At 43.5% G+C, this 24,439-nt stretch overlaps 1 protein-coding gene across 2 annotated transcripts in view; it reads left to right on the top strand.

Annotated features, from left to right (window-relative positions):
- Nucleotides 1-24,439, top strand: part of slc12a2 (solute carrier family 12 member 2) — a 148,514-nt gene that overhangs the window by 88,108 nt on the left and 35,967 nt on the right. For both annotated transcript variants that reach the window (XM_079805350.1, XM_079805351.1), the window contains exon 16: nt 16,023-16,134. In XM_079805350.1, the coding sequence (XP_079661476.1) occupies nt 16,023-16,134 (112 nt within the window). The remainder of the gene's footprint in view (nt 1-16,022; nt 16,135-24,439) is intronic.

The raw sequence follows: 24,439 nt of genomic DNA, 5'->3' as shown, positions 1-24,439 counted from the left end.
AATGAACCATTTGCCTTTTTTTTTATTTTTTTTTTAAAGAAAACAAAATAGAAGAAACGGAGTTAAAATTGCTGAACAATTTAAATATTTTTTTGATCCTTTTGTATTTTGCATTTACTTGTACTTTTACTTGCAATACTTAAGTACGTTTAATATGAAGAAAAATACTTTTCTTAAGTACAATAAATATCACATACTTTAAAACTTTTACTCAAGTAATATTCTAAACACTGACTTTAACTTTTACCAAAGTAATTTTCTGGAAAGATATCTCTACTTTTACTCAAGTGTGGCTTTTGAGTACTTTATACATCACTGCTAAACAGGAACGCATACACACAAAACATACATGAAAACGTACATGAGTAATATGTGGCGTTAACCCTCTGAAGTCTGAGCTGTTTTGGGGCCCTTTAGAAGTTTTGACATCCTCTGACAGTTGTGCTATTTTTTTTATAAACACATTAATGGCAAAAGTGTCATTACACTTCTGCACAAACTGGGCTACCATAATATGTGAGCAACATGTATGTACTGATACATGTGTAATGATGAATGTTATGAATGAAGTGAAATATTTGGGATTTAAAACAACATAATGCAATGCAATTATGATTTCAAAGAGTATAGGGTGAATTCAGGGAGCCTGGTCCTGCCAGACTCTCGTAAATTTCATTTGTACAGCGAGTCTGGCCACTCTCCATTGACAAGCGTTAACTTCCTTGAAGGCTGGTACTCTGTTGCAGTTTAAAACTATTGGATCTGCCCAGAGCCACTCTGGATCTGCCATAACCAATTGCAAAACGTTTGGTCATGATGTAAGTAGGGATGAAACAGTATGGAAATTTAACATCACGATTATAGTGACCCAAATTATCACGGTTATCAATATTATCACGGTTTTGTTCAAAAAGAAGAGATGCATACACTTAAAACATTTCAACAAGTTTTATATTTGAAATTAAACAAACAACAAATAACTAAAGCAGCTCTAAGCACTTTTTTAAGCTAGATTCTGTGGGATTTCCTTCCTTAATGGCCGTCGTCAATAGCAACGCATAACATAAATAATAATTTGTCGTAAATATAATCTCTAATATTATCTCTGTAAATATATTCTCAAGCAATATTCTCATCAGTGTTCAGCAATGATGCATTTAAATCTAGCATATTTTGTGTTAGAGCCCAAACAGTATCCAAGTGAAATAATGCATATCCATATTTCCATATGATTTGACAGTTTATTTTATCAAAATGTGTGCATTATACCTGACACCTAAATGATCACTTTACAGTCAGTTTTATGACTGTCATTCTCTTCAAATGCTATTGAAGTTTGAAACGTGTATAACGTTACCAATGTTGTATGTAACTTTAGAGACGGTCCCTAAATTCCCCAGCGTTATCCCAGTCATATCAGATGCGCTGTGGTTCTGCTGTTTTTTTAAACCATTTTCGCTGCTGAAATGGAGCAAAAACAGTCAACCACTGTATGATGAGTGAATCTCCTGCGTACATCGCACGTTTATCTCTGCTTTGAGTGTAGATTTCAGCGAGTGAGCGCGCTCTGAACATAACTCCGGCTAATCTGAACGACTCTGATTATGAGACATAGTATTCATAAACTCAATAGAAACACGTGAGAGTGGTTATAATGCGCAACGCAATTAACAGATGGCTGTTAAGAAGACTATAATAAGTTCAACAGCCAGAGTGACTAGTGTGCAGCCGAAATAACGTTACACCCGCAAATGGCGGTTGTTAATGTCAAGCCCTGATTATTATCCCTTAAATGTCACCCTAGTCTTGTCTGAATTTGTTCGTTCACTTCACGTTATAATTTGCCAGACGTAGTTTTGGTATTGAGGTCAAAGTCCACTTGCCTTGCGTTCGTAGTTTTGAAATGTTTTCCCCATTACAGTGACTTTCTTCTGGCATGTTCTGCAGACAAGGTGACCATCTTAGATTAAGTTTCCCTCAGGACTTTTGTAATAGCCAAAATATGACCACACCTCAGATTTGGTCCTTTTAGAAGTCTGAACAATCCCCCGAGTGCTGTCACTGCCTTCTGCCATTTATTCTCATTCAAAAAACAGTGGTGCGCTGCGCCAGACTGACGCTGACTGGACAAGATTTACCGCGAGTTTTCACAATCGTGATAATCACACGTGGTTTTAATGTTTATAAAATTGTATACGATATTACTAACTGTCACTAAATTTTATTGTGGTTTATCGTGAAACCGGTAATCGTTTCATCCCTAGATGTAAGTCATCTCAAACTAGCGCACGACATCAACATCATCGTTCTCAGCCAATCCCTCTGTTCGCTGACTGGACCGGTTAAAATTTGACCAGAAAAAAAACTGAATATACCGCAATCCCAGACAGAGTACTGAACGAAAATGAAAATTGAGAGGAAGTACGTAGGAGGGCGGAGCCAGGCTAGAATTCAGGTCGATTGGGACTTAGCTCACAATCAGCGGCTGAATCCGTTGCTCTGAGAAATAAACAGCTTTTCTTCTGAGGTAAATTATTCAAGGATTATTCCTCACCACATCTCCAAAACGATGTAAAGTACATGAATCTCTCTAAACTTGATGTGTTTATTTGAGTTGATGCGGGCGGGGATACTACCATGGATCACGTCAGTATTTGAATCTCAAAAGAACGCGCGCTCTGTGGACGTGGCCGCATTAACACTGATGAAGAGGCTCGCGAACGACTGACATCTCTCTCTTTTCAAACAGATTACATAAACACAGCAGGGTTTTTCCTGGCTCAAAATGAGGCAGCGGTGGTAAAATCCTGCTTGGCCCGCGGCTCGCGATTTTGCCAATTAATTGTCAGTTTTAGGGCTTTGCCATACATTTTGTGTGCTTCGACCATTAAATAACTGATACAAGCACAACAAACTGGGTTAGTTACAAAATAAAAGGGTTATATATGTATCATTCATATATTTCTACATCACTATAGAATATCTAAGTGTCTGAGTAAAGTGACTAATGGTCTCTTTTATTTGTTAAACACAATCCAGAATCCACTAAGTACACACTCATTATAGAGAAAACAATAAATTAATAAAAATATATAATCATAAGCTATTACAAAAAATATATATTAAATTAGGTGAGTGGATAGTTAAAAAAATTGCAATTACAAAAAGTAATTCTTGAGAAAAAATCTTTGGACTAATTTTATAAAATCTAAACATGTTAATGAAAAGGTACAAATTACTTTGTGTTCTTATTAAATATATTTATGAAAAACAATTTTTCATTTTTAATTTATATTTATATTTGAATGTAAATAATTATATGGGCCTACACAAATAATATAAAATTACAAGATTTATAGTTTATTGTAAACGTAATGTGCAGCTCTGTAAAGGGACATCAAATATATGATAGATACGTGAGAACAAGATATTTTTTTAAATAATCTTTAAGTGCACAAAACTATGAAAATATATGAAACGCTTCAAAACAGAGCGGCAACAAAGCGCTTCTGCGCATCCCAGGTGCAGAATGATGTGCTTAAAGCAACATGGAATCAGAGTGCGCAGTGCAGCGCGAGTGCACATTTAAAAATTCACGGCATAAAGAGAAGATGAGCGTTGAGAGCACAAATCCTAGTCTACTATGTATATCGGTCCAATAGTTCACTAATTATTTGTTTCTTCACAGTTTTAAATTCAGGTTATTGTGCGTGTGATGCTAATTAATAATAATAGTCCTTGTGTTGCACCCGGTAGCGAGGACAACATCGTTCAGAAACCGCTAGATAAACACCACGAGCATAAATGATTGTATCTACATATCAAGTATTATAACGGGCATGTCATATTGGAGTGAGCTTTACCGTGCTGCTGACTGCTGTTTGAATGCTGAACAGAGAATGATTGATAGCTACAGCGGTGGAAAGACATTCAGCTATGGAATGGCTTTAGATGACTTTGTACTAGCAAATCATAATATACTAATAATGATGGCTGAAGGATCATGTGACAATATATATTTCTGATGATTATTTAGTTATCACGACATGCCTAATCTGAGCAAGTGACTGCCTGTCTCGAGTTTTGTCGATAGACGGAGGCACGAAATTTGACTGTTTGTGTGACAAGTATTCACTAAGTTAGTTCATTTTCGGAAGACTATCTGAATGAACGTCATTGAGAGAGAGGCTGCAGATCGCGCATCATGTTTGTTTTCTTTATTTAGCAAAAAACACAACATGTTGTTTTTATTGTGAGTGTACACAAATAAAAGTAGATACTTAACAGATTATAATGACGTATAACACTTGCCCTAGGGCTGGACGATATGGTCAAAATCTATATCACAATATATTTCTTAATTTCGGTTGATACAATACATTTCCAATATCGATATGAACTATATAAAAGCCTCAGAAAAGCTGCCAAGAACGCCCACAACGGATGTCTGTACCTACAAACTTCTGAAAAATGATTTTGCCATGTCTATGAAACCACCTCCTATAAAAGTATATAGTATTTTAGAAATAAAAAACGGTACAAATAAATTAATGTTCACCTTTTATTTGTATTTAGCCTTCATAGAAACAAGAAATGTGAAATCACCGTCAAATAAACATAAGACTCTCACTCACTTTTTAAAGGTGCTCTGTGATGTCACGTGTTTTTTAGGCCAACATTTTTTTTGGTCACACAGCAAATATCTGCTAGCTGCCTGTCCCCTGAACACACTGTAAAAAACGCGGTCTCTGTAGTACACGTAAGCTCCACAAACTGCAATCAAAACAACCTTGGGCAGTCTGGATCATGAAACATAAACAGTGCTTCAGCCAATAGCCGACGAGAATGATTTGCAATTTGTGGAGCTTAAGTGGACTACAGAGCATGGCTGTCAACCCTTCCGTTTTTTTCCGAGTTTCTCACGTATTTTAGCTCTTTTCCCACTGTTCCCATTTTAGTATTTTCCCGTAAAATATCCCGTATTTTTACACTCTGATTGTGTTAACTCCGAACACGCAACTATCTGTGTCTGTGAAGTGGCTTGCACTTGGGTTGCTAGACCTCCAGTCAAGCAGGTGGCAGTACACAGACAGTTGCTTAGGCCAGTGTTTCCCAACCGGGGTGCCGTCTGATGAGAGTGTAAAAGTCCTTAAAATATATATATATTTTTTGTTCAAAATTCTCAAATAATTCTCTCTTTGTAAACTTTGTTCATTGCATGCCGTATGTTTGAATATGACCAGTCATTTTCGGCGTCATCACCCGGGTGTAGTGCCAGAAGACGCAAATGAGAAGTCGCGCGCACTGTGAGAGAATTTGTCTCCGTTCATTCATCCGAAAGCACGCACACGTCTCACAGCGCGCAAATATTGAGTTCTCTTTCAAGTTTGCTCTTGAACGGACAAACTCACGCAAAAAGTTTGTCAACATGTCCATCTTGAGTATTCTAGTAGACATAGTCTGTATATGCCTTAAGTAAACTTTATTCAGTCGAGAAAGACGACGCATATCCGAGCATTAGGTCTTAAAGGGGCCTTTACTGCAAACAACAAAAGACAAGGACATCACTCACTGCTCTTGATTGAATAGCTTTTGTAAGTTTAACAGGATTAATCTTTAATTTATACAGTCAAACATGCAATGTTCTTTTACATTTGATCAATTTCTGTACCTGAAAACTAATGTTAGACGTACCTGAAAAGCATAGTTTATTTTATTAGTATCTTTGCGCAGTAGTATTTATTTGTGCTGCTGCTTGTATTTAAATGATTTGTTCTTATTATTTTCTTTATTTTTATTTGACAGTAGTCCTTTTTTCCCTGAACATAGCAAATACTGAACCGTACCGAAACCGTGAACCTAAAACCGTGATACAAACCAAACCGTGAGCAATCTGTACCGTTATACCCCTAGCGTAGCGTATGCGAGGCGGTGCCACAAAATTGAGAACATTTTCAAAGGGTGCCATGACTGAAAAAAGGTTGGGAAACACTGGCTTATTTGTAAATATATGCACGTAATTTGTATGTGCAAACTGGGTGCCGCTGTGATGAGAAGTCAAGCGGCTAGTTTCGCCTTGAACTCGTTGATCTTCGGATGCGGAGTCGCGCGCGCTGTTACAAAAAATGTGCTGCACACCGCCAGGCGAAATGGGATCTTGCACAACCAACGCGCACGACTGCCCACTCCGCGCTGACGTCATTTTTGCTGCGTGCACCCTCGCGCTCTTGCGGACGCGTCGAGTATAAACCATAGGTATAAACAAGGCTTTAGGCTACTATCGAACGAGAAAAAGGCCGTTGCAGCGGCGGGCGGGAGGAAGAGGGAAAAAGTAGCGGGAAGTGAACTTCAAGGAGAGTAGAGTAGATGAGTGTGATGTGCGATGATGGATCAGGACACTGACAGCCAAAATAAAAATATATTGTGTAGTTATAAACTCTTTAGACTGTTAATGATAGTGTTTTTTTTTTTAAAGTTTGTGGGTAAGAATCGTGTAAAAAAAAAAAGGGTGTATTTTAACTGTTCAAGAGGGAAATGGCCTGTGGGAAGAAACTGTTCCTGTGCCTATATGTTCTAGTGGCCAGTGATCGGAGTCGCCGTCCTGATGGTAACAGTTCAAACAGGCGGTGTCCAGGGTTAGCGGAGTCTGTGATGATTTTCCTTGCTCTCTTCCTCACTCGGGAAGAGTACAGGTCCTGGAGGTTTGGCAGGGAGGCACCAATAATCCTTTCTGCAGTCCGGATTGTGCGTTGAAGTCTTCTGATGTCAGATTTGGTAGCTGAACCAAACCAGACAGTGATGGAAGTGCATAAAACAGACTCAATGACAGCCAAGTAGAACTGAATCAGCAGCTCCTGTGGAAGGTTGAACTTCCTCAGCTGACAAAGGACGGACCGTCTCTGCTGGGCCTTTTTCACAATGGAGTCAATGTGATTGTCCCACTTTAGGTCCTGAGAGATGGTAGTGCCCAGGAACCTGAATGACTCCACTGCCTCCACAGTGCTGTTCATGATGGTGAGTGGGAGGAGAGCTGGGCTGTTCCTCCTGAAGTCCACTATCATCTCCACCGTTTTGTGCGTGTTGAGCTCAAGGTTGTTATAACTGCACCAGACAGCCAGCTGTTCAACCTCCAGTTTGTAAGCAGATTCATCACCGTTTTGGGTGAGGCCGATGACAGTGGTGTCATCTGCAAATTTCAGGAGCTTCACAGAGGGGTCTTTAGAAGTGCAGTCATTGGTCTACAGGGAGAAGAGCAGTGGGGAGAGAACACACCCCTGGGGGGCGCCAGTGCTGGTAGTGAGAGTCCTGGATGTGAGTTTCCCCAGTCTCACAAGCTGTTGTCGGTCTGTCAGGAAGCTGGAGATCCACTGACAGATTGAGGATGGCATGGAGAGCTGGGACAGTTTAGCTGAGAGAAGACCAGGCATGATGGTATTGAAGGCCGAACTGAAGTCCACAAATAAGATCCTTGCATAAGTCCCAGGTCTGTCGAGATGTTGCAGGATATAATACAGTCCCATGTTGACCGCATCATCCCCAGACCTGTTAACTCTGTAGGCAAATTGAAGAGGATCCAGCAAGGGTCCAGTGATGTCCTTCAGGTGGGCCAGAACCAGTCTTTCAAACGACTTCATGACCACAGACGAGAGAGGGACAGGTCTGTAGTCATTAAGTCCAGTGATTTTGGGTTTTTTTGGGGGGCGGGAATGATAGTGGAGCGTTTGAAGCAACAGGGAACTTCACACTGCTCCAATGATCTGTTGAAGATCTGCGTGAAGACTGGGGCCAGTTGGTCAGCGCAGGCTTTCAAACAGGCAGATGAGATGCCGTCTGGGCCTGAAGCTTTCCTAGTCTTCTGTTTTTTGAAGACTCTGCTCACATCCTCCACACAAACCTTAAGCTCGGGTTGGATGACAGGAGGGGGGAGGAGAGGGTGTGCAGGAGGTGATGGTGAACGTGTGAATTGCAGATCAGAGCGGGTGTGTGGTGTGAGACTGGGCTTTTCAAACCTGCAGTAGAATGCATTCAGATCCTCAGCCAGTTGTTGATTCTCTACAGAAAGGGGGGATGGTGACTTGTAGTTGGTAATGTTCCTCAAGCCTATCCAAACTGAAGCCGGGTCGTTTTCTGAAAACTGGTTTCCTCAGCTTTTCAGAGTAGCTTCTTTTAGCAACTCTGATCTCCTTTGTCAGTCTGTTCCTGACCTGGTTATACAAGACTTAGTCCCCACTTCTGCAAGCATCCTCTTTGGCATGACGGAGCTGTTTGAGTTTCCCTGTAAACCATGCTTTATCATTAGTGAATGATACGAATGTCCTGGTAGGAATGCATGTATCCTCACAGAAACTGATGTATGATGTTACAGTGTCTGTGAGCTCGTCCAGATCAGTGGTAGCAGCTTCAAAAACAGTCCAATCAGTGCAATCGAAGCAGGCTTGTAAGTCCAGCTCTGCTTCATTAGTCCATCTTTTTACAGTCCTTATTACAGGTTTAGCTGATTTCAGTTTCTGCCTGTAGGTCGGTATAAGATGAACCACACAGTGATCAGAGAGCCCCAAAGCTGCCCATGGGATGGAGTGATATGCATTCGTAATTGTTGTGTAACAGTGGTCCAGTATATTACTGTCTCTGGTGGGACATGTAACGTGCTGTCTGTATTTTGGCAGTTCACGGGAGAGGGGTGAATATTACATGGGATGGAACTGCTTCAGATGGTGGAATAGATTTGATGTGTTCCCGCTGCTAGTCGGCACCAGGGGTGTAAATCGGACGGTTCATCACGATCATAGATCGTTAAATTGATCACGATTCATAACCGCAGTCACTCCAGCTGACGGTGACGTCACATGCATACCCTCAATACAGAGCGGCACAAAGCACTTATGTGCATCCCGTGTGCAGAATGATGCGTTTGAAGCAACACAGAGTCACAGTACGGGGCTCCTATGCAGCAGTTTAATTGAGCATTTTCTTTTAACAATTTTAAATTTCCGTGTGAAGAACGATTCATAGCGCTCTATTCTCCTTATGTGCAAAACCATATACCTTTTATCTACTGAAGCACAAAAAATAAATAAAAGAAGACTCAATTCAATGGCATATTTGTGCTCTGTTTGAGATGAGGGCGCGCTGCTGTTTGCAAGGCTTTAAACACGAGCAAATGATAAACTTTTGTGAAGCACTGTCCGAGTGCCTTTCACAAGCTCTGAAAGGTAATTTAAATGAGAATGAACGTGTTGGCGATTAATACATAGACTGACGTGTGAAAATGTGGAGAGTGTTAAAATTAGATCAATGCATCGATCTATATCAATGTATTGTTACACCCCTAGTCGGCACCACTCTCCAGGATATTTTGCAGGACACTGAAACCTGAAGTTTATCAGATCTTAGATAGCTGAACCACTTCCACGCCACTTAATTAGTCTTTCCTCTCTTTTCAACTATTTATTCTGCTTTTCTCTTCTACTAATGCTGCCTTCACGTGCTCTCAGAATTATCGTAAATACAAGTTTCCTAGGTAAAAATTGCACATGAACGCCCTCCCATTTAAAAATTTGAATGCGATGAGCTCGTAATCACGACTTCAGAAGTGGGAATTGTCAAATTTCCGATAGCACGTGAAGGCGGCATAAAACTTGCCGCATTGGATCTTAGCCTTCTACTGCTGAGCACTGGCTGCGTGTCTGTGGTGTACGTCATCACGCAAGTAGCCAATTGTGTTCTGCTCTTTCTGACAGCTGCGCCCTGAACGTCAGTCCGTGAGATGTATATCGAAAAATCGGAAATGTGTTTAAAAATAATATTTAAAGAGCACCTATCATGGCATTTTAAAATGTTCCAAATATTGTTTTAGAAGTCCCCAACAACAGTTTTGCATGCATGCAATGACAAAAAAGACTTTAGTTTTCTTATAATATGCATTTATTTTTACCTGTTTTGACAGCGATTCTCAAATGATTCCTTTAGTGATTCACTTTTCAAAACCCCGCCTTTACGTGACGCTAATCTGCGGTGATTGGTCCGATGACCCAGTCAGTTGTGATTGGTGTAGTCTGTGCAGATATTTTCGGAAACGGAACGCCCATCAAAGTCTTATAGTGACAGTAATTTGTTAATATGTGTCAGGAGTTATGAATATGAAAACCGCGTCTGTACCTTTTGATTGTAATATGAGCCTCAGCTGATCTCATTCATAAAAAAAACTCCTCTATTCTCCTCACGAAGACTCGCGACAAATCAACATCCCTCAGGGCTTTTAGTTCAAAAGTGTGCAGATGAGGAGACCTATTGATAGATTCTCATATGTCTGTGTCAAATTTTTAAACAGAGGAGTATTTTTTATTCAATACTTCCTCAAAATGCGCAGATATAGCCTAATCATGAGCGATTGAGTCTCTTATGTGTTGTTTTCAATTCATACTGGCAGCCGGAGGGCGCTCTGTGCACATGTAGTCCATATATGGCACAGACAGACGAAGAAGAACCATGTGCCATAATAGAAGTCCATAATAAAAGCTTCCTGAGATCGCGAAACATACATTTGAAGACTAATAAACACTCAATCGCGACGATGTATGGTTTGTCTTCAAGCCACTTAGTCTTCAAATGCTCATCCTTGGGCAGATGAAAAAAGTTTGCTTTTGAGTGGCACTTCAGAACACAGCGTCTCGTCGCCATGATGTTTTCTAGTTTTCACTGGTGTCTTGGAGCGTAATAAGTGGGCGTATTGTATTCAAATAACTTGACAAGTTGATGTCATCTAGTCAGAGAAAAAGCTTCGGTCTTCTAACGATTCTTAAAAATGACTCAGAGTCGACTCTTACTTTTGAAAGAAAATAACTATATATACGGTGCACTGTCATATTTCAAACTATGCAGGATGTTTTTGTTCACTTAGATCTATGTTACACACTATATGAAAGGTAAATTTCAAAATTCCATGATAGGTGCTCTTTAAATAATTATATTGCGATTTATATATTGATATTGAATTATATAGAGGCCTTCGCCGGCGTGATTTTCAACCTCTAGGGGTTAAAGTGGTTTGATCATGATCATTTCAATCTTCAAAGTACAAATTTATAGAGACCAAACATGCCATACACATGATTTTAGTTAACCATAGTATGCAATTCTGAAACATAAATCAAACAGAGATTGAATTAATAGATAGGCCAAACCCTATAAAAGAAAAATAATGAGCTGGATGTATGTTTATATATTTCTTAAGTGGTATATAGGAAATATGGGTTTAAGATGGTTTATTTGTCCTTTTCAAAAATAATTAAGTTAGAGTCGGAAGTCTCAGTCTCTTGGGGGATGGGTCCATAGAACTTTGGGAGAGTGAGTTTGCTGGATCATTCATTAAAGGATAAGTTAACTTCAAAATGAACATCTTTTTTTGGGAGTTCATTTTAGTCCATCCTGAAGTCCGTTTTGCAGAGATGGACTAAAAATGAACTCCCAAAACGTACTGCCAGATTCTGGAAGATGAATTCTTCAAACAGTGTTACTAGAGGATGTGGTGCTGGTCCTTCAAGAGTCACTCTCAACCTATCTGTCCATAAAGCCTATAAAAAAACCTTCTTCATGTATTTTACAACACTTCAGCTTGTGATTCTTATCTAGTGGGGGTCATTTTTTAGGATTCTTTACCTAACTGAAGTCTCTGAGATCCTGACACCTTGCACTTCTGGAGACTCCAGGTAGGTTGCAGCTCTGGAAAATGGTGGCGCTGGAGACTAAAGGGTTCCTGATGGTTTCACCCTTAATTCTTCACCTTAATTCTTAATTCTTTTGCAGTTAACAGGTGTCTTTTCTTCACCACCTGTTTTTGTCAGATCCTGCTGACCCAACGAGCATTTCACTGTCCAATGGTCATGCCTTAACTGCAATGTCTAGTATTGCATTAGTATTGCATCCTTCTCATGGGCATTTAATACTTTTTGACTTTTCAGTCTGAGTTAAATCTCTTTTTTGGCTCAATTTATCTGTAAAAGAAAACATGCCTAATAATTCTGCACACCTGAATATAAGGTGATTTTCATTTCCAGCCTTCATGAACAATTATATATCACTTATACATTATTAAATACTAAATCAATAGTAGTTATTAGGATTACTGTGGTTTGGAATTGGTCAAATGTGCCTGGAAAAAAAATATGATCAGAAAATCAACGTGCCTAATAGTTCTGCACTCCCTGTATAGTGAAACGATCTGTCATTTATGTGCGTGCGTGTACGTGTATACATATACATAGGTGCTGTTCATATAATTAGAATATCATCAAAAAGTTGATTTATTTCATTTTAATTTTAATTCCATTCAAAAAGTGAAACTTGTATATTATATTCATTCATTACACACAGAATGATATATTCCAAATGTTTATTTCTTTTAATTTTGATGATTATAACTGACAACTAAGGAAAATCCCAAATTCAGTATCTCAGAAAATAAGAATATTATGAAAAGGTTCAATATTGAAGACACCTGGTGCCACACTCTAATCAGCTAATTAACTCAAAACACCAAAAAGGCCTTTAAATGGTCTCTCAGTCTAGTTCTGTAGGCTACACATTCATGGGGAAGACTGCTGACTTGACAGTTGTCCAAAAGACGACCATTGACACCTTGCACAAGGAGGGCAAGACACAAAAAGTCATTGCAAAAGAGGCTGGCTGTTCACAGAGCTCTGTGTCCAAGCACATTAATAGAGGCGAAGCGAAGGAAAAGATGTGGTAGAAAAGAGTGTACAAGCAATAGGGATAACCGCACCCTGGAGAGGATTGTGAAACAAAACCCATTCAAAAATGTGGGGGAGCTTCACAAAGAGTGGACTGCAGCTGGAGTCAGTGCTTCAAGAACCACTACGCACAGACGTATTTAAGACATGGGTTTCAGCTGTCGCATTTCTTGTGTCAAGCCACTCTTGAACAACAGACAGCGTCAGAAGCATCTTGCCTGGGCTAGAGACAAAAAGAACTGGACTGCTGCTGAGTGGTCCAAAGTTATGTTCTCTGATGAAAGTAAATTTTGCATTTCCTTTGGAAATCAGGGTCCCAGAGTCTGTAGGAAGAGAGGAGAGGCACACAATCCACGTTGCTTGAGGTCCAGTGTAAAGTTTCCACAGTCAGTGATGGTTTGGGGTGCCATGTCATCTGCTGGTGTTGGTCCACTGTGTTTTCTGAGGTCCAAGGTCAACGCAGCCATATACCAGGAAGTTTAAGAGCACTTCATGCTTCCTACTGCTGACCAACTTAATGGAGATGCAGATTTCATTTTCCAACAGGACTTGGCACCTGCACACAGTGCCAAAGCAATCAGTACCTGGTTTAAGGACCATGGTATCCCTGTTCTTAATTGGCCAGAAAACTCACCTGACCATAACCCCATAGAAAATCTATGGGGTATTGTGAAGAGGAAGATACGATATGCCAGACCCAACAATGCAGAAGAGCTGAAGGCCACTATCAGAGCAACCTGGGCTCTCATAACACCTGAGCAGTGCCACAGACTGATCGACTCAGTGCCACGCCGCATTGCTGCAGTAATTCAGGCAAAAGGAGCCAAAACTAAGTATTGAGTGTTGTACATTCTCATACTTTTCATGTTCATACTTTTCAGTTGGCCAAGATTTCTAAAAATCCTTTCTTTGTATTGGTCTTAAGTAATATTCTAATTATCTGAGATACTGAATTTGGGATTTTCCTCAGTTATCAGATATAATCATCAAAATTAAAAGAAATAAACATTTGAAATATATCTTATATGTCTGTGTGTAATGAATGAATATAATATACAAGTTTCACTTTTTGAATGGAATTAGTGCAATAAATCAACTTTTTGATGATATTCTAATTATATGACCAGCACATGCATGTATGCTTGCTTACTTACTTACTTACTTACTTACTTACTTACTTACTTACTTAGTTAGTTACCTTACTTAGTTAACTTACTTACTTACCTAACTAACTTACTTACTTACTTACTTACTTAACTAACTTACTTACTTACTTACTTACCTCCATAACTAATTTACAATATGACTGATCGTTTCGCTAGACCCTATTCCTCGTCTGGGATCGTGCAGAGCCTCTGAAGCCCTTCGAAGCCCTTTGAAACTGATTTGGACCTTAAACATTTTGGCTGCCATGGAAGTCTATGATGTGGAGAAAAATCCTGGAATGTTTTCCTCAAAAAACGTTCTCTTTTCGACTGAAGAAGGAAAGGCATGAACATTGTGGATGAGATGGGGGTTAATAAAATATCAGGAAATTTTCAGTTTGATTGCAAGATGAGGGCTGCGTCATTCCAAGATAGGAAAGCATCAAGAATACAATGTTAGCTTCCCTTCCTGCCTTCTGAGACGCCGTCATCTAATACATTTTTGAAGGCAGCACAGATGTATCCTTCAATGTCTTAGAATGGAAAGCACAGGAATGTGGGATATCAGTGACAGTTGAGCTAAAAAATAAAGGTGGCGTCTGAAAGTTGCGGTTGTTGGTCAGTTTGTTTGTAAATGTATGTTTCTTGAACAGTTCCAAGTAGTTCACAGTTAAAAATGATCTATCCCGTTAACCAAAGCATCATACATTTTTACTTTTTATATGGACTCAAAAGAAAAGACGTAAGGTAAATAAGTAACACAGTTAATTGGCGAACATAACTTTTGTGCTATGCACATACAATGAGTTATCTTTACATATTTAGTCAAGTCAACTTTATTTATATAGAGCTTTTAACAATGTAGATTGTTTCAAAGGAGCTTTACAGTGTTAAACAGGAAAATAATGCAGCATAATTTTATTCAGCTCTATAGTCATTCTGGAGAAAACGCTGATGTCATCAGTCCATTTCAATTATCATACAGTGACAGTGTGGGCTTTAGATAAATAATTAGATCAGTAATTTAGTTTATATGGTTAATTTAGTTTATTAATTAGATTTATTTCGATGTTTAGTTGAAAAATGTAGTGTCCCCAACTGAGCACGCCAATTAGATGAAAATTGTCAGCATTGCAGTAGCATAGAGTGAGCCACCTGGGCTGCTCCAGTAATAATTGTCCCGCCAGAAACAAACCCTCTGCATACTGAAAAGGAGATTGATTTTTCTGTTTGATATGGAGGATCAATGGAGACTATTGTGAAGTAATCCTGCACCATGCAATGATGAATGTGAAGAAGCTTTAAATTAAGGCAATATTAAATGTTTACATGTTTAATGCAAAGTATATCTTATGGATAATTTATTCTAATGAGGCTTGTTTGATTTTAGTTTACCCACTTAACATTGCCTCCCATTAACTATCAATCATGTACTAATATGTAGTTAAGGCAGCGGTTATTCACGCATGAATCTATTTGACTCCAGTCATAGTTAAGTTTAGCGCTTCACTGGTCGCTTGACTATTTCATGCTTTGACTAACCATTTTTCATGAAAATCACCTAGAAAATATTTGTCATTGGTTGTTATACAAAAAGTGTCTTTAAAAAAAAAATGCAATCAAAATATTTAAAATGATTGAGCGATTAAGACATGTATGAAAAATCAGAATGGAATTGATTGAGGAAAAAATAGATGGTGTTTATAAGTTATTAGTGCTAGATTCACTGTGATCTTCAGTGTAACGTCTTCTGCACAGGCACCAGATGAATGTTCTCAGACTGAAATCACATGTTGAGAGCAGAGGAAGTGCTGCTAGATCATCCTGGGTCAGAGATTACGTATTTCTGACAGAACCTTCAAATCAAACGCTTTACCCTCTGCATAATCTTGTTTTATTCTTAACATTTTTGCTTTGAAGCTCTCTAATCTGAGCTGGTGTGTTCTGCTCTTGACTGGACTGATGACCCTAGAGGTCATGAGAATGTTTTGCACGGCACACTATGTGCTGCTTTTGCTTGATGTCAGTTTATGGCGCTTTGTACATTTGCCGTTTTTAAAGTCAAATGTTCTGGGGATCCCACGGTGTCTGATGTTCAAATGATGTGTCTGTGTTGTGTCTCTTCCAGGCCACAGTGTCTAGTGATGACTGGAGCTCCAAACTCACGTCCAGCTATTCTTCATCTGGTCCATGCCTTCACCAAGAACGTGGGTCTGATGGTGTGCGGTCATGTGCGCATTGTGAGTACCTGAACAACTTGTCCTGTTTTCCTACTGTGACATCTGATATTTGTCAATACATGGAGAAAATGTTGTTTGTATTGTTTTAGTAGCATGTTGTGCTGTACATGTTTGAATGTGCTTATTGGATCATGTTCTTGGAGTAATAAAACTTCCCGGAACTCTGTGGGGAAAGTGTTTTTTTCTAGTTGTCTAAAATAAACTGGTTTCTCATTTAGGGGTCTGTGTGGACCATGTTAATCAGGAGTATATTGTCTGGAAAAGCCTCCATTGGCTCATTTTCATTAGCAAACCATGAGCTCATTTCACAAAACACGTTCCTGGAATCATAAACACACCACGTTGGTTGAAACCAGAAACCAGCCTGGTTTCTCCCACGTTTTTTTCTCCATTCTGTCACTGATGGAGTTTGGGTTTTTGCCACTGTCGCCTGAACCCTGAGCTGTTTTCTGGGCCCTGGAGGTTTTTTGACATGCCCTGACATTTGTGCTTATTTCTGTAGCTTGTAACATTTTCATGGCTAAAGTCGGAGTACACTGTATTCAGCACAAACTCTGCTACAGTAATATGTGAGCAGCATGTGTGTAAAAGTTTGTAGTTTTGAGAAGATGACGTTTACACGTGGTTTGTGGAAAGAAAGAAAAAATTAAGTCACTGTTATAAGGCTATAAAACCCATACTGAATATTTGTTCACAAGACTTTTGAAAACTGGATCACGTAGGCTAGAATTTTTGCTTCAAGATGATGTAAAAATCACTCTGGCCACTCATTCACATAAAACAATATACTGATTTAAAATTTGTAAGACATGTTTTGTGTCAGGAAGGCTTATGCGGGGAGGGCATTATGAATCATGAATATTGATGTTTTCCACACCTGCAGACAAAGACCCCGCCCCTAATCCTAATGGCCCTATTTCAGCTTCAATGACTGTGAGGGAACTAGAAAAAAGAATGTGAAGAGATTAAAAGAATGGCTTTTTGAATTGTTTGCATTTATTTACAACACAACATAATCCAAACATACACCACAAAGGACAAAAAGGGGGACAAAAATAAGGGACAATCGTGGTTCCCTTTCGTTCAGTCACTACGACGTACGTTAGTGACTAACGAATGGGGGTTTCGCCTAGAAGCCAATCATCTTCGAGGTATTTAACAGCGCCCAATGGCAGTGCCAATGCCATGGGCATGCAGAATTTGCATGCGTAACTCCGCCCCACCTCGTGGGTATATAAGGAAGTACGCTGGCAACATTGCATTATGTTTCTGCTTTGGAGCCAAGAGTATCTCTTCACTCCTTCAAGCCTGCTAACTGAGTCTTTGTCAGCCTTCGAGACGAACAGCTTTCCAGAGGCGTTGGTGTCTACGGCGTGTTCCAGTGATCGCATACTGCCTGCCTGCTGATCTGCGCAGTGGTCCGTCTGACAGCTGGTGTGTGGTCCCTGGGCGCTTCGGCGTCTCTGCAAAGCTTCCTCTCATAAAAGAGCTTACACGTGGCACGTCCTTTTCAGGATGTCTCGCCCGTGTACTTCTGGGTGTGGCCGGTCGTTGAGTCCTTCCGATGGGCACAATCTCTGCTTGGTATGCTTGGGCGTTCAGCATGCTCAAGCAGCGTTTGTGGATGAGTCATGTTCCCACTGCGGGAACATGACCATCGCGGTGCTGCGATCAAGACTCAAGGATCTTCGTAATGAAGTGAGAGTCTCCTCTACCACACCCCGATCTACCGTTCCCCCCGTGGGCGGTACTTCGGCTGGTGGTCAGGGTGATCTGAGGGTGACTGTGTGGAACAAAGCCCCGACGTTCATGCCTCGGTCCACACCCCCCTCTAGCGTTCCGCAACCCGTGAGTGTTCAGGCGGAGATCGCGGGGCCTGCTCCGGCACCCCCGCGCATCTCGTTTGGCGCTCCGGAGGATGATGCGATGTTGGTCACCGCATCACAAGGTGGGCTCGAGTCCTCTGAGGATGATGACTCTGCTGTGCTGCCGCCTTCGGGCGTGCCAGCATTGCCCAAGTCGGACCCAGAGCTGACAGCCATGTTGTCTCGGGCAGCCGCGAGTCTAGGGATAGAGTGGAACCCTCCGCCCTGTCCTGAACGCTCGCGGCTCGATGATTTTTTTTTTGGGGACCCGCGCTGACACACGTCAGTCCCCGCCCCCAATACCTTTCTTTCCCGAGCTGCATGAGGAGGTTGCGCAGTCCTGGAAGTCACCGCTGTCTTCCCGTGACCGTTCGGCAACCACCTCCGCCTTCTCCACCCTTGATGGGGCCGCGGCCAATGGGTACACTGGGGTCCCCCCAGTTGAACGTTCTGTTGCGATGCAACGGTGTCCGCAGAGCGCTTCAACGTGGCGTGGTGACCCTAAGCACCCCTCCAAGGTTGATGTGAATCGACAGGCTTTGGTGGCGAAATCGCACAGAGCTGCGAGGCAGGCTGCTGCCTCTTTGCATGCCATGGCGATCCTTCAGGTCTACCAGGCCAGGATCCTCAAGGACATGCACGAGGGTGGAGTTGTTCCGAGGCTTGTGGACGAGCTGCGTGCACGCTCCCTGGGTCAAGTGATGTCCACAAATGTGGTCCAGGAGCGACATCTGTGGCTAAACCTGGCCGATATGCGGGACAGCGAGCGGACACGTTTCCTCGATGCCCCCATATCCCAGGCTGGCCTCTTCGGCGGAGCGGTTGAAAATTTCGCCCAACAGTTTTCAACCGCCCAGAAGCAGACTGAGGCTATCAAACGTATACTGCCCCGGCAGCCAGCTGTTGCCTCCACCCAGCCACCGGCACAGTCGCCTCAGCCTGCTCGCCGCCGAGGACGCCCTCCTAAGGCTCCTGCCCCTCCCGCCCGGTCCAAGCAGCAGCCTACACCCGGGCCGGGTCGTGGAGGAAGCCGTAGGAAGGCGTCCCAGTCCCCTCAGGTCGCCCCGCTAAACGCCAGGCCAAGCAGTGCTCCTGAGACGGACAGCTCAGGGATGGGAAATTCTTTCCAGGAGATGGTAGCAAGACCACCCCTTCCCCCGGTGGAGGCCCGGGGGAGAATCCTTTGTTCAGGCGGGGGCCAGCAGCACCCTAATTTGGTCAAAGAAAGAATTAACACTCCCATCCCTGAGCTCCCAGAGATCGGTGATGACGGTGCGCGCCACCCATGGGTCCCGCCACTCGCAACCCTCTCTGTCGCCAGCCCCCTGGCAGAGCAGACCCCAGTGGAACGTGCGTCCTTCCCTGGTCTCCTCTGTCAGGACGCAGTCGTTAACCGTGCCCCCACACCGGGACGCCCAACAGCCTCCCTTGTCCGGGCCGGTAACACTGCATCGCTGCCCCACACAGGGTACGCCTGTAGTCCGAATGACCCCGCTGGTGCAGTTCCTGGGAGCCTGGCTTCAGATTCCGGGACTGTCCCGCTGGGTCGCGAAGACAGTCAGGCACGGCTACGCGATTCAGTCCGCGCGGGCTCCTCCCTGCTTCCGGGGAGTCCGCTTTACTATGGTTGGGCCAATGCCCCTGTCATGCGAGCGGAGGTTGCCACCCTACTGGCGAAGGGTGCAATCGAGCCTGTCCCTCCAGCCGAGATGAAGTTCGGGTTCTACAGCCCCTACTTCATTGTACCCAAAAAGACCGGTGGGTTAAGACCAATCCTGGACCTGCACATCTTGAACCGTTACCTACACAGGCTTCCGTTCAAGATGTTGACAGCGAAACGCCTTTTCGAATGCGTTCGTCCGGACGATTGGTTTGCAGCGATCGACCTGAAGGACGCCTACTTCCATGTCTCCATCCTACCTCGACACAGACCGTTCCTACGGTTTGCCTTCGAGGGCCGGGCATATGAGTATGCGGTCCTCCCATTCGGGCTATCTCTGTCCCCTCGCGTCTTTACGAAGATTGTCGAGGCAGCCCTTGCTCCTCTCCCCACGTGGTTCGCATCCTGAACTACCTCGACGACTGGCTCATAATGAGTCACTCTCGAGAGCAGGTTTGCGGACACAGAGATTTAGTGCTCCATCACTTAGCCCGTCTGGGCCTTCGGGTCAACTGGGAGAAGAGCAAACTTTGCCCCGTGCAGAGGATCTCTTTTCTCGGTATGGAGATCGACTCGGTCGCCATGTGCGCGCAGCTTACGAGCGAGTGCGCGCAGTCTCTGCTGACTTGCCTCCGTCAAATCGAGAGCAAGAGTGCGGTTCCACTGAAATAGTTTCAGAGACTCCTGGGGCATATGGCATCTGCAGCCGCGGTGACGCCGCTCGGATTGCTACATATGAGACCGCTTCAGCACTGGCTACGGACCGGTGTGTCCTTAGAACGAGTTTCCAGGCATGTTGTTGTATCAACAGATGCCTCCACCACGGGCTGGGGTGCCATGTGCAATGGACAAGCAGCCTTCTGCATGTCAATTGCCTCGAGTTGCTGGCAGTACGGTTCGCCCTCCACCGCTTCCGAGCGTTGCTGAGGGGTCAACATGTACTAGTCCAGACAGACAACACGGCCACAGTAGCGTACATCAACCACCGCGGGTCTACGCTCCCGCTCTATGTCTCAACTCGCCCGCCATCTCGTTTTATGGAGTCCGAAGCACCTGAGGTCCCTTCGTGCTGTCCACATCCCAGGAGAACTGAACCGTGCAGCCGACGAGCTCTCACGGATTCAGCCACTTCCTGGAGAATGGAGACTCCATCCCCAGACGGTCCAGCTGATTTGGGAACATTTCGGCGACGCACAGGTAGATCTGTTTGCCTCCCACGACTCTTCCCATTGCAGCCTGTACTATTCCCTGACCGAGGGCACGCTCGGCACGGATGCACTGGCGCACAGCTGGCCGCGGGGCCTACGCTTATATGCGTTCCCCCCAGTGAGCCTTCTCGCACGGGTACTGTGCAAGATCAGGGAGGACCGGGAGCAGGTCATTTTGCTCGTCCCGTATTGGCACGGCCAGACCTGGTTCTCAGAACTGCTACTCCTTGCGACAGCCCCTCCCTGGCCTATTCCTCTGAGACCGGACCTCCTCTCTCAGAGACGGGGCACTCTATGGCACCCGCGTCCAGCGTTCTGGAAGCTTCACGCGTGGCTTCTGGACGGGACGCGGCAGGTTTGAGTGGCCTGCCACCTACGGTGGTCGCCACCATCACTTCCGCTAGGGCAGAGTCTACTCGACACGCCTATGCGTTGAAGTGGAACCTCTTCGTCACCTGGTGCTCTTCTCGCCAAGAAGACCTCTGGAAATGCCCGATCGGGTCCGTGCTTTCATTTCTCCAAGAGGGGCTGGAGCGAAGGCTGTCTCCCTCCACCCTGAAAGTGTATGTGGCCGCAATATCTGCCCATCACGACCTCTTGGGGGACAAGAAGGAAAGTCAGCACGACCTTATCATCAGGTTCCTGAGGGGGGCGAGGAGACTGAATCCTCCTCACGGTCCTCTCGTACCCTCTTGGGACCTCTCAGTAGTTTTAAGTGCTCTGCAGAGGCCTCCCTTTGAGCCTTTGCGGACGGTCGATATTAAGTTCCTGTCGATGAAGACGGCCCTGCTGACCGCATTGGCCTCCGTTAAGAGGGTCGGGGACCTGCAGGCATTTTCGGTTGACGAAGCGTGCCTAGAATTCGGGCCGGCTAACTCTCACGTGATCCTGAGACCCCGGCTTGGATATGTGCCCAAGGTTCCTACCACCCCGTTTAGCAGGTGGTGAACCTGCAAGCGCTGCCTTTGGAGGAGGCAGACCCAGCCTTGGCATTGCTCTGTCCAGTACGCGCTCTCCGCGCTTATGTAGACATGACGCAGTGTTTCAGGACCTCAGACCAGCTCTTTGTCTGTTATGGTGGAGAGCGGAAGGGAAGAGCTCTCTCAAAGCAGAGGTTGTCTCACTGGATAGTGGACACCATTGTTTTGGCTTACCAGCAGCAAGGTCGACCATGTCCCCTTGGTGTGAGGGCACACTCCACCCGGAGTGTGGCCTCCTCTTGGGCTCTAGCACATGGCGCCTCGCTAACAGACATCTGCAGAGCTACAGGCTGGGCGACACCTAACACATTCGCCAGATTCTACAATCTCCGAGTGGAGCCAGTGTCCGACTATGTACTCGCCTCTACTAGTGGCCGGTAATGGACCAGGCTCAGATGTCTTCGCTTGCTCGCCATTCCACTCCACGGACTGGATACGTGCGATATTTTCCTCAGTTGAGCTCCACGAGAGCCCTGAGCTCCTCCAGCACTGTCGACGCCGACATCAGTTCAGTCTGCCCTCTCGAGCCCAGACCTTCATGTCCGGCCAGGTGCCCCGTGTGCATGGTTCCCCTCCGGCGACCCTCACACAAGTATTTCCACCGTAAGCCTCCTCAGTGAGCAGGTGTCTTTCTCTTGGCAAGTCCCTGCCACCCCTAGGGTTAAAAATCCACCTTTGGCTGGTACCCTAGAGTTTCCCATATGCAGCCCTCAGCGGGTCATATAAGTTCTCCCCACGGGTAGGCATTTTGGCATTCCCTCACTGGGATATGCTTCCCAGTGTACCTTGGTATTCCGGTGTTAAGTGGGAGTCCTTCGGCCCTATATGGCGGGATCTCACTCTTATGCAGGGCACTGGACGACAGCTGAGTGGCGCTGTTATATTGGAACCCCCATTCGTTAGTCACTAACGTACGTCGTAGTGACTGAACGAAAGGGAACGTCTCGGTTACGTACGTTCCTCTGCCACGTCAGCTGTGCTGCTGGAACACGGAGTTCAGATCTTGGCTTCGCAGCAGATACATAATGCGATGTTGCCAGCGTACTTCCTTATATACCCACGAGGTGGGGCGGAGTTACGCATGCAAATTCCGCATGCCCATGGCATTGGCACTGCCATTGGGCGCTGTTAAATACCTCAAAGGTGATTGGCTTCTAAGCGAAACTCCCATTCGTTAGTCACTAACGTACGTCTCCGTTCCCTCCTCAGGGAACGAGGGTTACATATACGTAACCGAGACGTTCTTTATAAGGGACACTCAAAGTGTATGTTATTTCAGTGTCTGCAGTTTAGTATGTGTATAAAAGGCTCTCGGATATAAACATATTTGATTTGCTCAACCTATTAATGCACAATTTAATCCTAAAAAGAATTTTAACGTCATAGAAATGAATGTCAGTTGTTACACACAAACCAACTAAAGCTTTTGTAGCATTATACACTACAGTTCAAAAGTTTGGGGTCAGTAAGAATTTGTTTTAAATTAATAGTTTTATTAATAATTAATAATTTTAAAGAAATTAATAGTTTTGTTCAGTAACAATGCAGCAAACGTGTCAAGAGAGACAGTAATGACATTTTAATGTTACAAAAGCTTTCTATTTCAGATTAATGCTGGGGTTTTTTTTACTTTCTATTCATCAAAGAATCCTGAAAAAAATGATGGATCTCCCATTACAGTATCACAGTTGAATATCATGATTTTTTTGCATTGCAATATCATCTACAAATGCATACATAAACAGATGTTCCTGCCACGTTTAAAGGCGTTTTATTCGAACACACCTAGTTTGCAGAACAAACTAAACGCTCCCGTGGTGTCTGTCTGTTTATTTTGTTTTCCCAGGCGCATAGACACATGTAATAATGAACTTGAGCGTGTGAAAGACGCAACATATGTGAACGACCACTTAGTCAGTGGTTAGATGAGCGTAGCAGTCAATAAACGGGACAAGGGAGGACATTTAGGCCCGATATATGGGACGTCCGGGCTAATACGGGACAGTTGGCAACCCTACTTTTATATCATGCTGTGTTTAATATTATAGAGCATAAAATACCTTTGTGTCGTACGTGTATCTTTATTTACCTGTCTATATTTCATTTTCAACATGTTTCCGTTGCAATCCCGTAGCAATAGTTCAACTAGTAGCCTACAATGTGAAGTTGATGCATCAATAACGCTAATATAAGTGAGAAATGTTTTACCTTAAAAATTCTCATCTTAAAATCGCGTTCTTCTTCTTCTACTGAGGTAAATCCAAGGTAAACTCACAGCCTTTCTTCCAAACTCGATGAAAAGCAGAAGAATGATGAAGATGAGTCTTTGTTTTTAGGTAATGGGGGGTGTTTACAGGTTCGCGTTCCTTCCATGTAGACGATTTGCATGTGAATCGCTTTGTGCGCGTGGGTGTGGTCACATTAAAGATAATGAGACTCCGCTTGTGGAACTGTGCCTCTCACTGTTTTCGTACGGATTACATAAACAGAGAATTGTTTTTTTTTTCATTTAAAAGTAGACATTCCAAGCTTTATAAAGATATATCTATTGTGTCTGTGTGGCAAATGTTTGCGGAGTTACAGCTCATTTTC

Source organism: Gobio gobio, assembly GCF_949357685.1.
Source record: "Gobio gobio genome assembly, chromosome: 22".
NCBI classification, from domain to species: Eukaryota; Metazoa; Chordata; class Actinopteri; order Cypriniformes; family Gobionidae; genus Gobio; species Gobio gobio.
The sequence above is the reverse complement of the archived record's forward strand: the minus strand, read 5'-3'. Positions and strand labels throughout refer to the sequence as shown.